Source organism: Vidua chalybeata, chromosome 2 (genome assembly GCF_026979565.1).
Source record: "Vidua chalybeata isolate OUT-0048 chromosome 2, bVidCha1 merged haplotype, whole genome shotgun sequence".
In the NCBI taxonomy this organism is placed as follows: Eukaryota; Metazoa; Chordata; class Aves; order Passeriformes; family Viduidae; genus Vidua; species Vidua chalybeata.
Window position 1 is genome coordinate 37,517,870 of NC_071531.1, and position 15,802 is coordinate 37,533,671.

The 15,802-nt window shown below is 36.6% G+C and overlaps 1 protein-coding gene across 2 annotated transcripts in view; it reads left to right on the forward strand.

Annotated features, from left to right (window-relative positions):
• The window catches only part of TPP2 (tripeptidyl peptidase 2), a 52,158-nt gene that overhangs the window by 14,628 nt on the left and 21,728 nt on the right, over nt 1-15,802 (forward strand). For both annotated transcript variants that reach the window (XM_053934853.1, XM_053934854.1), the window contains exons 10-22: nt 548-647; nt 2,611-2,759; nt 2,888-3,003; nt 4,657-4,825; nt 6,184-6,341; nt 6,852-6,928; nt 7,743-7,849; nt 8,674-8,828; nt 9,939-10,055; nt 11,616-11,716; nt 13,653-13,749; nt 14,020-14,157; nt 15,420-15,664. In XM_053934853.1, coding sequence (XP_053790828.1) covers nt 548-647; nt 2,611-2,759; nt 2,888-3,003; nt 4,657-4,825; nt 6,184-6,341; nt 6,852-6,928; nt 7,743-7,849; nt 8,674-8,828; nt 9,939-10,055; nt 11,616-11,716; nt 13,653-13,749; nt 14,020-14,157; nt 15,420-15,664 — 1,729 coding nt within the window. The remainder of the gene's footprint in view (nt 1-547; nt 648-2,610; nt 2,760-2,887; nt 3,004-4,656; nt 4,826-6,183; nt 6,342-6,851; nt 6,929-7,742; nt 7,850-8,673; nt 8,829-9,938; nt 10,056-11,615; nt 11,717-13,652; nt 13,750-14,019; nt 14,158-15,419; nt 15,665-15,802) is intronic.

Genomic DNA, 15,802 nt, shown 5'->3' on the forward strand with positions numbered 1-15,802 from the left:
GCTTTGATGTAGGCATTTACATACTCTCTGCACTTGAAACTGATACCCAGTAAAGACTGTCTCCTGACTGTCTCAGTCTCCTGACTGAGATGTGTGGATGTGGCCATTTGCTCCAGGGAGTGTAGCTGGGAGCCAGGTGAACATGAAGCAGTTCACATGGATTGCTCTGACATGCAGTTGTTGTAGTTTGTGGCAGAGCAGTGTAAACAGAGGAAAGGAGCGCAGGAGAGAGAGAAGACATGTACAAGTTACCTGTTGTGAAAGAAGTGTAGAAGGTTATATTCCAGCTGAATAAAAGTGAAACTTGGAAGTTTGCATGATATTTTACTATTATACAGTGTGCCCATTAGCATTGTTACTGCATAGCATAATGCTTTTCACTTGCTTTGCAATAATATCTGGATTTAATGAGATGGAAAATGTGTATTACCATTTTAAATGTCAAGCAAAAATTCTTCTCATAAAGAATTTAAACTACAGAAGAATTTTGCTTTAGTTCTTATTAAAACTTCATATTACATCTAAAACGTTTGAATGGTTTTTGCAGGTGTTGGTGCCTACGTGTCACCTGACATGATGGTTGCTGAATACTCTTTGAGAGAAAAACTGCCAGCAAATCAGTACACTTGGTCATCCAGAGGGCCTAGGTAGGTTATATTCGAAGAACAATTGATTACTGAGGGGTTCAGGTGATAAAACTCAAAATCTAAAATTGGTCACTAATACCAAAATGAAAGTATTTCTTTCCTGTGGAAAGAGCATAACTAGCCTGCTCTTCTGGTAACACCTTTGTATGTTGGGATCTAGAACTGCTGGAGGAGAGGGAATAGCATGGAACTGCCTCAGCACAGCCTGTATTTTCCAGAAAAGTATTTGGGTGCAGATCTATTCAAAGATTATAAAAGTTACTGAAAGGTTGTTCGGAAATTTGTTTGAATTTTTTTAATTTACTTTTTTCTATAACATTTATTTCATAGGGTTAGTGCAGTGAAGTTAAATGTGCTATAAGTGATGAAGATTAAAAGAAATACTGTTACTGCAGTGGTGTTACTTCTGGATTCAGTGACATTGCTGTGATGGCATAACTTACTCAGGGCTTTTGTTTTGAGTTCATTAGAGGTGTGAGTAGGCAGAAAAAAATTTTACCTTTTCTGAAATATGTGTGAAAGAAATTTTAAGGGCAATGTAAACTCCAATTTTTATTTAATTTCTCAGAAGTATCTGATAGTAATGTGATAGACAAACAAAGGAAAAAAATAGTAACATCTCTTCTTGCGTTCTTGCCTGTGTTCAGACTTGGAATTGTTCTCTAGCTGTTATGGTCTTTGTATGTTTATAGGCATTATATTGTTTCAAGAATCTTATTATGAAGGATTGTCATGTTTTGTATAGGGAAAAGAGAAATGTGCTCTCTTCCTTCAGCTGAGAAAGGGAGATTGATTTGTAATTAATTTTGATAGACATACACACACACACACAGAGATCACTTTTTGTGTGCTTAGTCGCTGTGCCCTGTAAAATAGTCAGCTGAAAGGCCAAGTCTGTCCAAAGGAGGATTCTCCTTGTTTAGGGTGCAATATGCAGATGACTGGAGAGTTCCTAAAGTTTGCTAGAGCAGTCTCGATGCAGGGATCAATCGGTCCCAGAAAGCAGTATATGCTCTCAGGCAGATGTGCTGTGCACTGCTTGTCCAGAGGTGTTGGGCTGCAAAACCTTTTTATGGGTTTATATGAGGCTGTCATAAAATATGTCCAAATGTCACATTGCAGTATCGTGCTTGGAATATTCTGATTTCAGACAGATTTTACACATATGAAGCTCTTAGTGTGGGATATGAATACACTAAAATATCCTGCCTCTTTACAGAACGGAATAGCTCGGGCACAGGGCTGTCCTTATCCAAACAGTGCAATTTTTGTCTATCCAGAGCAAGAAAGATGGAGCATATCTGGCTCATAGAGTTGAAAACTAGATGCTACTCTAACTGTGCCATAGGCACACAGTTGCTCTGTTCTTAAATATGCTTGTGGGGTTTAGGGATCAGGCCCAGCTGATCCTGTCTTACCTCTTGACATTACTTTTTATATGTTCCCCCTTGCCCTCTTGTCTCAAGCTTGTAAAGTCAAAACTTGACCTGGTAGTGAACTGTCAGTGTGCAAAAGTAGAAGTCTAGGTTTTGGATATTTTCTAGCCTTCCTTCCCCTTTTACTATTTTTCTTTAGAAGTAATAGCCATTGAATAGGCTACATGGAATATTTATTTATTTATTGAAGTGTTTAATAGGTTGGTTTGTGTGCATTTTGTAATTCAAATCCCAGAAAGTATTCTGCTGGCTAAACTCAAGCCTGGTGGAGAATATTGAAGGCATGAAAATTTAGAAACCTCTCACTGTAAAACAGGCACAGCTGATGACTAACATGACATTTTAAATTGTTAGTTGGTGGCATACTTATTCTTGGGTTTAATGGGTTAATGGATTTAGTGAAGTAAAAAGTAGTGAGAATTCTCTAAAGCGAATTCTTTTTTAAAAAAGTACTGACGACTTTATCTTAAATTGTGCAAAAAAAAAAAAAAAAAGTTGGTGTTTTAACCATTGTTTTTTAATGCTAGCACTGATGGAGCCCTTGGAGTAAGCATCAGTGCCCCAGGAGGTGCTATTGCTTCTGTTCCAAACTGGACTCTGCGAGGAACGCAACTCATGAATGGCACATCCATGTCTTCTCCCAATGCATGTGGAGGCATTGCATTAGTATTGTCAGGTAAGTGCTACAACGTTAAACATAGATGCATCATCTAAAAGAGGTTAGATACGTCTTCCTCTTAAAAAAAATGCTGTCACTTTCAAATATTTTGTTGTATCCAGTAACACTCTTATTTTTAATTTTAGGACTCAAAGCTAATAATGTTCATTACACTGTTCATTCTGTCAGAAGAGCATTGGAAAATACTGCAGTGAAAGCTGAAAACATAGAAGTATTTGCACAAGGACATGGTATTATTCAGGTACTTGAAAGTGAAAAAAAAACCCAGTATAATATAAATAACTGCTGGTGAAAAACTAACCCACAAAACAGCTTTTGAGGTGATCTTATTCAGTTTGTTCCATGCTACTTGATTCTTAAATCTCACTGGGGGGAGAGGAAAGGAATGTAGTGGGAGGGGAGGAGGAATGAGAAGGTTCTTCCAGTTTCAGCATGCAGTTACTGTAAAATAAATGTGATAACTGGACACATTCTTAGGCTGATCAAAAAGATACATGGACATAAAAATAGGATGTAGGTTTTTATCACCCGCATGTGAATTTAGGCACCACATGGGTGCCTAAATGCTGTCATAATGTTTAAAAAAAAAAAAATTAAGTTAACTTGTTCTGTCCAGACAAAAGTTGGGATTGTAAGTTCTGGGCAGTGAAAACAGCTGGTACAGCTGCAGTTGTACAGTGACTTTGCTGCAGGCCTGCACTAAACAGTGTGAGTGCTCATTGTTTCCTATGGACTTCAGAGTAGTTTGGAAACCTGTGACGCGATCCTCTGTATGATTAAGGCATACTGAGTGTCTCCCTATGCATAAGCTTATGTTCTTACAGAGCTGGACTTGGTTTTTGCCTACAGTCACTCCTGCCCTAGTCTAATAGAAGTACTAAGATTTTTCTCCTTTGCTTCAAAATGCCAGATATTAAATGCTTAGCCCAAAATTCATGTTCTGGAGATGCTAGAACCTAGTAGGCAATGCCTGTTAAGCACGTCTGTAATGTTAAGTTTGATAGAGAAGGCAGCAGTGGTGGTAGCCATATCAAATAAAAAATGAAATGCACCGATCATACTTGATGTTTTAGTAGCTTGTGATTAAATCATGTGTTAAAATGTGACTATAATTGATCTTGGAGATGAGGTATTGTATGTCCTCTTGTCTCAAAGGAGAGTGCCCTAATCTTCACTGCTGAAGGTACCTTGCTGTCAAGTAGAAGAGAATTTAAGATTTTTGTAGTCAGTAAAATAGCAAATGAGGTAGAAAGGCTGTCTTTTTAAAACAAGAAGGTGAATTTGCTATGTGAATTTATTGCGACAGTTCATGTACTTAAACCCAGAGCTGGATTTCATAACCTGATTCTTTTACTTCATATCAATATATAAGACTTGTATGGGTGTTCCATTGCCTGTCTCTTTTGAATTGCTCAACTTCTTACTGTATAAGAGTTTTAAATGTTTTAACACCTTTGTTTTCATAGGTGTTGCTCCACCTAGGAAAAAGTCACCTAAATTGGAATAGTAGTTTAGGCCCTGAAGTCCTCTTCTTCAAAGTCATGTCTGAATAGGAATCTTTTTATGGATTCTGAATGCTATGCTAATTACCAAACTACATTATAAAGCATACTAAGCAAGTGGTAAAGTCTATTAAAATTACTATGATAGAAGAGACTTGGCCTTGTTTGCTTTTTCAAGTGTTCTTGGCTTTCTGGTCTCTGTGGCCATTGCAGACTGCAAAAATTGCCTCATTTTCTGTACTGAGTATTGTGCAATCACATGTTCCTCAGGTAGCATGTGAGGTACTTCACTGTTTGTGGCTGTGCTTGCTAAACATTTCATATTGAAGAGCGTATGCATAAATTGCTATTAAGTTGAAATTTGTTAATTTTGAACTTGCTCCTTCTAACAGGTTGATAAAGCCTATGACTACCTCATTCAGAATTCATCATTCACAAGTAACATCGGCTTCACAGTTACTGTCGGCAGCAACCGTGGAATCTACCTCAGAGATCCAGCCCAGATAGTGGCACCATCTGATCATGGAGTTGGCATAGAACCTGTCTTTCCTGAGAATACAGGTAGGAAAGAGCTTTTGTAGGTGGAGATGCAGAGAAGTACAAATGTCAACTTGAAACAAAAAGCTGTGATAATAATAACTTGTGCAGATGAAAATAAACCTTTCCACAAACCCTCTTGCCTTGCTTTATTTAATAAAAATTGGAACTCACTGAGAGACTGATTTATGTTGTAATCAAAAAGGGAGCCATGTGAGAACTTGTTACTGAGTTTATTCCTTTCCTAAAACAAGTGGTCATCAAGAAGGTTGATGAGGGATGAGTTTATTTAGGGGCAGAAAGAATGTGAATGGGGGCAGGTTACTGACTCTGGATAACTTAATTGCTTGACAGTTTCCATTGCAATCGGTGCATTTTAAATTTAACATGTGGCACAAAGTAATTGTTCACTAGACTGCTGCAGGAAATAAGCAATCTAAAAACAGTTAGACATTTGCAGTGGATGACTGGCTCATAGATGTTTCCCTAGTTTTCTCTGGTACCTGTTTTGCCTAGTTATTTCTGTGCTCTGTCTGGTGTCTTCAACAAGACTGAAGATTGTAAATATGAGTTTAGGGAGGCTGATTGCTCAGTTTGTCTGTTGAAGCTCACTTCGAGCTTTTATTTCTTCTGCTGGTACTTATAATAGAGTGTTCTTTTCTCTGCTTAAAGTAGATGTGATGAAATGTCTGAAAATTAAGATAAGCTTAATTAGGACTAAAACAGAAAAAAAAAATTTCAAGGTGTCATTAATCTTTTGAGCAGGAGGAAGCTGCTAATAACTAAAACATTTCAACTGCTCTGGATGCTTTTCTGGAAGCTGTGCCTTAATGCATAGCATTTTTGGCGTAAAAGCTAATTTACAGAATCTGCCAGACTGACTATTTGCAAAATCTGACTAGATTATCATAGTCATTTTAATAGACTTTACCTCTTGCTTAGTATGCTTTATAATGTAGGTTGGTAATTAGCATAGCATTCAGAATCAATGTGATTGCTTTTTATTGTATTTCTCTGCATTAGGCAACACTTTATCTGTAGAAGGAAGTTTATACCTGCTTCCAGACTTATGTTGTGGGCAACTGAAGCCTTGCTTACCAGCCTACCTTTGACTTGTCAGGTTTGACTGTTTCAGGGGAGAGGAATTTCAAAGCTGGATACCTCCTTTATTTTATTGCCTACTGCTGCTATTCTTTTTTTGTCAAGTTAAAAGAATATAGAACACTCCCTTTGTGCAGAATCTGAGATCCAGGGGTCTTAAGGAATTGATTCCTATTATATTTTCTCAATATGTGTATTTTAATGGCAAATACTGTTACAGTGGACTATGTGCACATGTTTGTGTTATTGAATTGTTTTTTTTATAATTTGTTTCCTGACAGAAAACACTGAAAGAATATCTCTCCAGCTTCATTTAGCTTTAACTTCAAACGCACCATGGGTCCAATGTCCTAGTCATTTAGAACTCATGAACCAGTGTCGACACATAAATATTCGTGTGGATCCACGTGGCCTAAGTGGAGGAGTACATTATACAGAGGTATGGAAGTACTGGTGTTCTGAGCAAGATTTTGTGCCCTTGTGTGTCCTTATGGGGTCTCTTATCAACTTTTTATAGAAATAGTATTTAAGGAAATAAAATCTTTGAGCTTTACAGACCAGAAAGTAGTGCCACAGTGTATTTCTGTCTATACAGACTGAAGCCAGGGTTCAGCGATAGTTGGGCTATACAGTGTTGTATAGCACATGCGTCTGGAACTTTGAGTATCTGTGTTTGAAAAATAAGAGCATATAGAAAATATAAGCCAAATAAATAACCATTAAGTTTTTTTCCTCTGGTGAAATGAGTCAAAATGGGGAAATATCTTGTTTTATCTTCAGTGATAGTTAGTGTTTTACTGTTTCTAGGGTGACATTGCTCAAATGACCTTTTCTCCTCAATGACAACTACAAAGATTCAAAATACTTTGCAACTGGTTTAAGTTGAATGTTGTCTTCTATAGTTTGATTTTGACCAAAGATTTTGAGTTGTTGTATTTTATTTTGTTAGGTGTGTGGATATGATACAGCAATGCCTAATGCAGGCCCTTTGTTCAGAGTTCCAATCACTGTTGTTATACCGACAAGGTGAGTAAATCCAGAACTCTTGAGAGTTCCTGAACTTTCTCCAAACACCTGAAAAGATTGTTACAGCAGACCTGTGCAGTTGTGACATTTTTTATAGTTTTGGTCATGACAGCAGTGTGTCCTGGTGGGCTTAGCCACAATGGCAGCAGCCTCCTGGTCCATGAACATACAGATGCCTTCTGGCTTGTTGACCAGTACTGTTCATATGTGTGGGTCAGCTGGAGTTTGGTTTTTCATTTCTGCCTGGTGAAGTAGAGTACATAGAGCTAGAGGGCATTATTTGGCCGTTGTGTACATTGGGATAAGCTTTGATCGTGACTTCAATACAGTGAGTTTAGAGTTGGTATTGCACCCATCATTGGTTTAAACATAAGACTTAAATGATGTTGATAAGGAAGGAGAGTATTTTATTAAACCTCTTTGGTGGACAATCTACCCTCAGGGGGAAAGACAAAGTAACTGTTCCCTAACTTGTTTATGGAAATATTGCTACTTCCATACCTTAGCTCACTTCAGTGGCAATACACTTGGCCAGGAAAAGCAGATCCACTGAAAATGAGGATTTTGTGATACTTCTGTTTAGGCACTGTCATTTTGGGGAAGGTGTTTACATAGTGTGGTGGAGCTGACATTTTAAATCTTTTAGATACACTGTGCTGTCAGATTCTATATTAGTAGGATTAATATAATTGGTGTTAAAGGCTAAATAACCTCATGGTACACATTTTAGAGTATTTTTTGCATTTAAAAATGCTTCAAAAATTGGCTTTGCAGTTTGTTTGACTAATATTTGTGTTTTACTTTTGACATACAGAGTAGATGAATCATCAAGCTATGACCTGACATACACAGATGTTCATTTTAAACCTGGTCAGATCCGAAGGCACTTTATTGATGTTCCCCAGGGAGCTACGTGGGCTGGTAAGGAAAATAACCACATTAACTAAATAACAAATTGCATCTGTCAGACTTGACAAAGTTTGTTTTAAATAATTTTGAGTTCTGCCTGAATAAATATTGATGGTTTTGGCCCATGAATATGTAAATATTTGTTTGATTTTTTTAAGCTGCTTAGATGAGTGATTTTGAGTTACTGCACGGTTTTTGGGATAGTAGGATCTTGATTCTAAGTCTTAAAGAAACCAGCCAATAGCAATCTGCAGTGGTTGCATATATCTGGAGGAAGGCCACATGTTTATGGAAAAGTATCACTGTCTGAGGCTTGCATAGTTTTTAAGGTGTTTGAATGTAGTGTAGAAAGAAGTCATAATTGAAGAAATGTGATTTTCACAATGGGTAAAAAGCTCATAATTTTGCAAGAAGGAGAAAAAGGGTGTTTTTTCCTTGTCTTTCTTTGTGAGATTACTAAACAATAGTCCTTTCAAAAATCTTTCATTCAGACTGAAGTTAGTGATAAAACTCTTAATTTGCAATTCAGCAGTCTGACCTAGTACAGATGTATCATCTGTATATCTGATTAATTTTGACCATTTAATTGAGATGTATTTCTCTGTAACCATCTCTGTAACCATAATTTCTCTGAATTTAGCTGGTTTTCCTTTAACCTGAAAGGGTGTTTGAAATTAACTGATGTATAAGCATTTTTCACATGGGGAGCAACTTAGAGTACTGCATAACGTCTTAAATTACTAATTGCTTGTGAAAGTAGTGTTTCTCTGGTGCATCTCTGCTTTTCTTCTAAAATTCTTCTGTCTTCAGACTAAATTTCTTTTTCTTTAATCTAGAAGTGACAGTGTGTTCATGTTCAGCTGATGTGACCGCCAAGTTTGTGCTTCATGCTGTTCAGCTTGTGAAACAAAAAGCATACAGAAGTCACGAGTTCTACAAATTTTCATCCTTACCAGAAAAAGGCTCAGTGATTGAAGCATTTCCTGTTTTAGTAAGTTTCCTTAGGGTGGGCTAAATAAAATAATCTATCAGTGCAGTATAACATAACTTATTTGGGATTTTTTTTTCCTTAGAAAAACCCCAAACTTAAGACTTTGTGCGTTTGTTACAGTAGTCAATGCATCTGATTTTCAGTTTTGAAAAGATCTCTAATAGCTTGGTAATATTTCTGAGCTATTTAGTAATATAATACATGTTAATCTCTGCAATTTGTTTTTGCTTGTTTATACAGAGCAGTTTGTTTCCCTTTCAAATAGGAGCTACGCCTTGTTGCATAATTCAGCATATTTTGCTGAATTTGTTAATGCCGTAGTCTGGGATATTTTAATCTTGAAGCCGGGGTAACTGATTGGCTCACATTCATACAGTAATCTTAGCTTGGATAATGCTAGCTCAAGAGTCCAAAACAGTCAGGGAATGAACTAGCAGTTCAGGGGTGTAAATAACAGAGCCTCCTTCTCAAGTTTGTCCCCTGCTTTGCTCAGTTTAGTTGTATAGCTCTAATACCAAAGAGTAGTTATAATTTCTGTACAATTCATTCCCTTACCCTCTGTGGAAATATCAGGTGGGGGACCATAAGCTATGTTGGTCCCAGTGACACATTATTTTGTTGTGTTATTTAAAAACTGAAATAAGAAAAACCCAGAAAACCCCACCAATCAGGCAAAACCAAAGCTAACCCAAACCTCTTAAGTTTTGTGTCATCTTACTTAGGGAGAGAGTGAGATCTCTTTTTCTAATACATTAAACTGATCTGTGAACTAATCTATCTGCCTAGTTTGAGGGTTAAGAATGGAAGACAGAACATTTAAAAGCAGTACCTTTCTGTGTAGGGTATACCTCAGCACGCCTTGTTTTGAAGCATTTGTCAGTCGTGCTGTTTTGTTGGAATTGTCTTATGTTTTCTGAACCAAGTATAATGTCTGACTTGGTAGTGTAAAAATCTGTACAACTGAAGTAAACGGGACATAAAAAGTCTTTTATAAGTTGTACTCCAGTCTTTTTTTTTTTTTTTTTTTTTTTTGGTTGGGTTTAGGGAGGCTGGGGTCAATAGAAGAGGAAGATGGGAGCTGGAGTCTAACTTTGTGCTTTTGTTACCCAGGCTGGAAAAACCATTGAATTTTGTGTTGCTCGGTGGTGGGCAAGCCTTAGTGATGTTAGCATTAATTACACAATTTCTTTCCATGGTGTACTTTGTGGTGCTCCTCAGCTAAACATGGTAAGTTTTCCAGAGTGCTTATATTGAATTATTGTGAAATCCTATGGTTTCTCAGAAAAAAAGCAGCTTTTCTTCCTTATTACTTGAATTTAGAAACAATGAAAGTACTTTTGTACATGAGACTTCCATGTTCTCTCTTAAAAATTGTTAAATTGGAGTTCAGTCCCAGAGAAATGCCAGTTACCATTATTTATGAATTTTTTCTATGCCTTTTCATTATAAACCAGTAGTGAAAAAATAAAGGGAAAAAAAAAAAACCCAAACAAAAAACCTAAACTCAACACCAGGACATAAAACAGACTAAAAGGCTAAAAATATAAATATGCTTATGGTACCAAGTGTTTTATGTAAATAAACTTTGCTGGGACCACTGTTCTTGTACTTAAATATCTAGACTACCATTGCTAAAACAACAGCACTGTGAATACCATATTCAGAGTAAAATTTCCTTAACATTTATTTTCTCTTCAGTGTTCTGTTGAGATGTGGTGATTGGCTTGAGATTAATCATTTAGGGCAGTTGAAGGTACAGTAGATGGGACGGTGTCATGATTCCTAATGGTGTGTGATACTAAAGGATTGAAAAAGTTGCTTAAAATGTTAGTGTGATGTCTACAGTACTTTGTCTTGGTCCTGTGTTCGTTGCTGTCCTATGCAACCTGGTTTGGTTTGACACTGCCTCCCTCAGGAGAGAGCTCTTTGAGAGCTGGTACCTACATGAAGCAGCAGCATGCTAATCTGTCTCGGTTCGTACCTGTTTTCCAGCTAAAGGCCAGAACAAATTACAGCTCTCCCGTGGGTGAATTTGGATGTGTTCAGGCTCTAAGAGCTCAATAAACTGAGGAAGAAAGAGTGGGTAGTGTGCTAAGGTACCAGGTCTTGAACTGGTAGAACAGAAAAAGAGCTGTTGGTGATGGTGTGCACAGAAGCTGCCCCCAGCCCAGCAGGATTATACCGAATGGACAGTGAAAAATAAGAGAATACAAAGAGTCTTGCCCTTCCTTTTTGAGCACCAGAAATTTCATAAAATAAAATTCAGTAGTGCTTATATACTAGTGTCTTTGTCATGGGATACTGCTAGAAATAAACTTTTTGAATTATTTTGCCCATCACCAAGTCTGTGTATGCAATATTGTTTCTCTTGTGCAGAATTAATCTATTCTGTAATAATAGTCCTAGGAAGCACCATAAAATACTTGTTTTAACATTCTGTATTGTATACATTGAATTACATATTGAAAGTAAATCATCCTAAATGCACAAACAAATGCAGTCCTGCCTGTAGTATGACTTACCAGTTCTGTACTAAGTATTTAAATTAGGAAGGGAAAGAATGAGCAACTAGAGCTTAAGTTTTATTTATATAAGTTTTGCAAGTCCCAGTATTATCTGCTGTTGTAAAATGGAGATGCACTTGTGACACTTTCAAAATTACACAGTATTACTTGTTAAAGTATAAATAATTGCAGCTTATGTTGTATTTTTGAGGGTTGTAATAGGTGGTCCCCATGTGATGCTGTAACTGCACAGAAGCATAATTGTTCTACACTCTTCTTCTAGCACGCTTCAGAAGGCATCGTACGGTTTGATGTTCAGTCCCTGTTGAAATACGAAGATATTGCTCCATGCATAAACCTGAAAAGCTGGGTTCAAACGCTCAGGTAGAGTTTCTGGGGAACTGTTTTGGAAGACTGGGAAAACTGCTCATATGTAGAGTTAAAACAGTAACACATTAGCAGTGAAATTCAGGATTACAAAAATATTGCTGTTAAATTCAAACTAGCTTGTAAACATCAATTAATTTGTCAGCATTCTCTTCTTTTTGGTGACTTTTTCAAGACAAATTACTTTCCTTAAGCTAATTTGAAAGAAGAAAAATCTACAAAAATATTCCATTGCTTCCAGACACTTAGAGGTAAAAGGTACTTTAATATCTAAAGAAAAAAATTGTAGAGATACTGGAGTTATTATGGGCTACTGTTTGTTGTTTTGACTGGGTTTTTTTTTTTGTTGTTGTTGTTGTTATTTTGGCTGGCTTTTTTTTTTTTTTTTTTCCTCCCCCTAAACCTGCTTGGGATCCTGCCAAATTTTGGCCTGGGAAAACTGTCCACTCTCTCTTGCTTGATTTAAACTGTTTTTGTAGAATCTGGTGCAGATTTTTTGGGGGAAAGGTGTGTTTACGTTGTTAGTTTAACACATGCTGATTAGGGGAAAGAACTTTGCTGGAAAATTTCTAAACAGTGCAGCAGTGATTAAAGCTGGTCACTTCAGAAGGATAAAGAAATGCCATGTGGGTCAAATGGTACTTTTGAGAGGTGGGACAATTTCACAGTGGTCAGTAATCCAAAGTTTTTTATTATTTGGGCCTGTGAGTGGAGACTTTGGGTTCTGTCTGGGGCTTTTGGTTACTTGTAACTGGAATTGACTAATTGGAATTGCCAGGAGTTTAATGAACATAATCACCTAATGTTAGATTCAGAAATAATCCATTTGATGTGCCATAATAAAACAGTCCCTTAATATCTGCCTCGTTCTTAGTTGGAAAAATGGACATGCTCTTTATTCCTCGTAAGGCACTCATCTGACAGTAAATGTGTCTCTTGAATGAACTTATGAGTCATGACACAGAGAGAGAATTACTGAATGACTTTTCATTCTGTCTCTTATTTCAAATGCTTAGAGGCAGGATGAATGTTAGGGAGGAATATCATATCATGTGTGGTATTACTCAGTTCTTAAGTCTTCTTTCAGTAGTCTATCCAGTGTCTGCCAGACTAGGAAACCTGGATTAAACAGACTTGTGGTCTGATGCAGTACCCATATCTTACTGGGTGACTACTCTGTGCCCTTGACAATGAAAGAACTGGCAGAACCTTAGAGACAAATTCTGATCAAGTAGTTAGAGTTATCTGATTTAATGAATGAAAGGAAAACTTAAATGATGCCAGACCACCCTGATTCTGCTGTTCTTTATTTCTGAAGCTTAGATTTTTTCTATAACTATTACTTTGTTTATATTCTTTGATATTTGAGGTCTAAAATGTTTGGCTACCCTGAACTTTGGCTGCTTTTCCCAACTGTGTCTGAGTTGACATACACATTCTGTAGTGTACATTCTTCTGTGTTACTACTCAGATTACTGTAAGGCTTCTTACATTCTCTGAAGATACAACCTTCTATAACAAGGAATTATCAATCATTGTGTCTTCTAATTGCAGCGCCATTAATCTTCCAGTTACGAATACAAGTGTTGATTTCAGCATGGATACTAGAAATGTGACCTGATTTTTTCTTCCTTAAACTTTTAATGGCCTTTAATTTTGAGCATTTAGACATGCTTACTACGTTGTCTTCTTTTTTTTTTTTTTTTTTTTTTTTTTTTTTTTTTGGCAGTGTCTGTAGTGTCACTAAACCTTGTTTTTGGACTGACATTAATTTTAACTGAGGAATTTATGCTGCTTGGATAGTTACAATATATGAGATGTTATGGCATGGGCTGAATTCAGTTGTATCTCAGAACATGCTTCTACTTAAGCAAGACAAATTTTGGTAGAGGATACATGTTTCTCAAGAGAACCTTTTGTTGTTTAACTGCAGACCAGTGAGTGCAAAAATAAAACCTTTGGGATCCAGAGATATTTTACCAAATAATCGTCAACTGTATGAGATGATTTTGACCTATAACTTCCATCAGGTAAGGGTTATGTTAGTTGGGGTTTAAGTTATTCATAAACATACCATGTTTTCTTTAACCAGGTCTTAATTTTGACTATCTTTCTCTCAGAAAGGAGGTCTAGAGTCACACTTTAGACTCCCTACAGTCAAAAGTCTGATTTGGCCCACTTTAAAAGCTAGTGTTTGAAACATGCTACATGCTAGTTATGTTATCTTTTTGAGTATGTTTGTAAGGATTGTACTTGTTTTATTCTGTAGTAATGAAATGCTTTTACCTTTCGTTTAATAGCCTAAGAGTGGAGAAGTAACTCCAAGCTGTCCACTTCTTTGTGAATTGTTGTATGAATCTGAATTTGATAGTCAGCTCTGGATTATTTTTGACCAGAACAAAAGACAAATGGGTTCAGGAGATGCCTATCCACACCAGGTACAGAGTAATGTATTTATTTTACCTTCTTTTTGCTGAAGACTGTGGAAATGTTCTTTTTTTTTTTTTTTAATTTCCCAGGCCTCCTTTTAGCTCTTTACGTTTCCTTATGCATAATTTTAATGTTCTTATATATTCACAAGAAGCCATACAAGGTTCAATGGTGATGTATTTGTATGAAAAAAGATAAGTGTCCATGAAATAGAACATGATTTTTTTTTTCTCTCCTGAGGAAGGAAAAAGAGGAAAAGCTGTTAACTTCTGATTTCTTGTGATTTTGCTTGGTGCTTTTCAAGAAATGAGCTCAAAATCGTGTTATTCTTTGTTTTTTTTTTTTTTTTACAAAGACAATACCTTAAACTTTTCTATGCAAGGTGGAAAGGTCTGACTTGTGTGCTGATAGAGCAGGGGCTTCTGTATTCATGAGCGCTGTCCTCATGCTGTTGGTATCTTCAAACAGCTTTTTTAATGCTTCAGCTTTCTTTGCTTCCCATTGCCATCTTTGAAAGAGAATTTTTTTGTACAACACTTGTAGATACTCTACCCTCTGCAGGAATCTCATTCTGCCTTAACAGACTGTGTGTCTGGATCATGGTGGAAGTAGGGTGAAATAAAAAAAAAAACCTAAAAAAGGAAAAAACATCATAAAAGAAACATTATTCTTTTTTTTTGTTTGAAACTATATTTTACCAATATAAAATCACAATTGATCATCATCAATGTAATGTTAATTTTGATTGATTATTCTGGAAGTGTACAAAAGATAGTTTCAAGAGACATCCTTTACAGTTTATAAATTATTTTCAGAAATTGCATTGTGTAAGCTTCTGTTCCTTAACCTGCATTTTTAAGATACTATAAAATCTAAACATCACCCTTAGTGCTTTGTTACTTAGACCTATCATGCTGTAAATCTCTGGTGTTGTGCATCATAGGATGATTCTAAAACAATTCTAAATTATTTAATCCAGGAAGAAATACCTACAGGAAGCATAACTCCCTAACCTAGGAGGGGGAGATTCTAGGAGCAGGGTAGTTCTGTGTTGTTGTTCCTTTCTAATTGGGGCTGCTTTCTGTTTCACTGCAGCAGAAAGGAAACTTAGCATACTATTGCTCAAAACAGACATGTGTTGCCCTGTCAGGTTGATAAAAATGAAAGAATGCTTTCAAAACCTGACAGTCTTATTTCTGGGGTTTGGAGGGTTTTGTGATGAATGATAAGATGTTGAATCTTGGCACTTACGAGAACTTCTTTTTTTCAGTATTCCGTGAAACTGGAAAAAGGAGATTACACTATTCGGTTACAAATTCGTCATGAGCAGAACAGTGAGCTGGATCGCATCAAAGACCTGCCATTTATTGTTTCTCATAGGCTGTCTAGTACCTTGAGCTTAGATATTTATGAAAACCATAGCCTTGCTCTCTTAGGGAAGAAGAAATCCAACAGTTTGACATTACCACCAAAACACAGTCAGCCATTCTTTGTTACATCCCTGCCAGATGACAAGTAAGTTACATGTTGTTTTTCTCATCTGCATCTAGGCAGCTGCCTCTGCACCTCACTAAATAATACTTCAATAGCATCTGCCTGTCCAGGCTTGGTTATTCCTTGTGTTACTCTTTCCCTGTTTGGCTTCTTTATTGT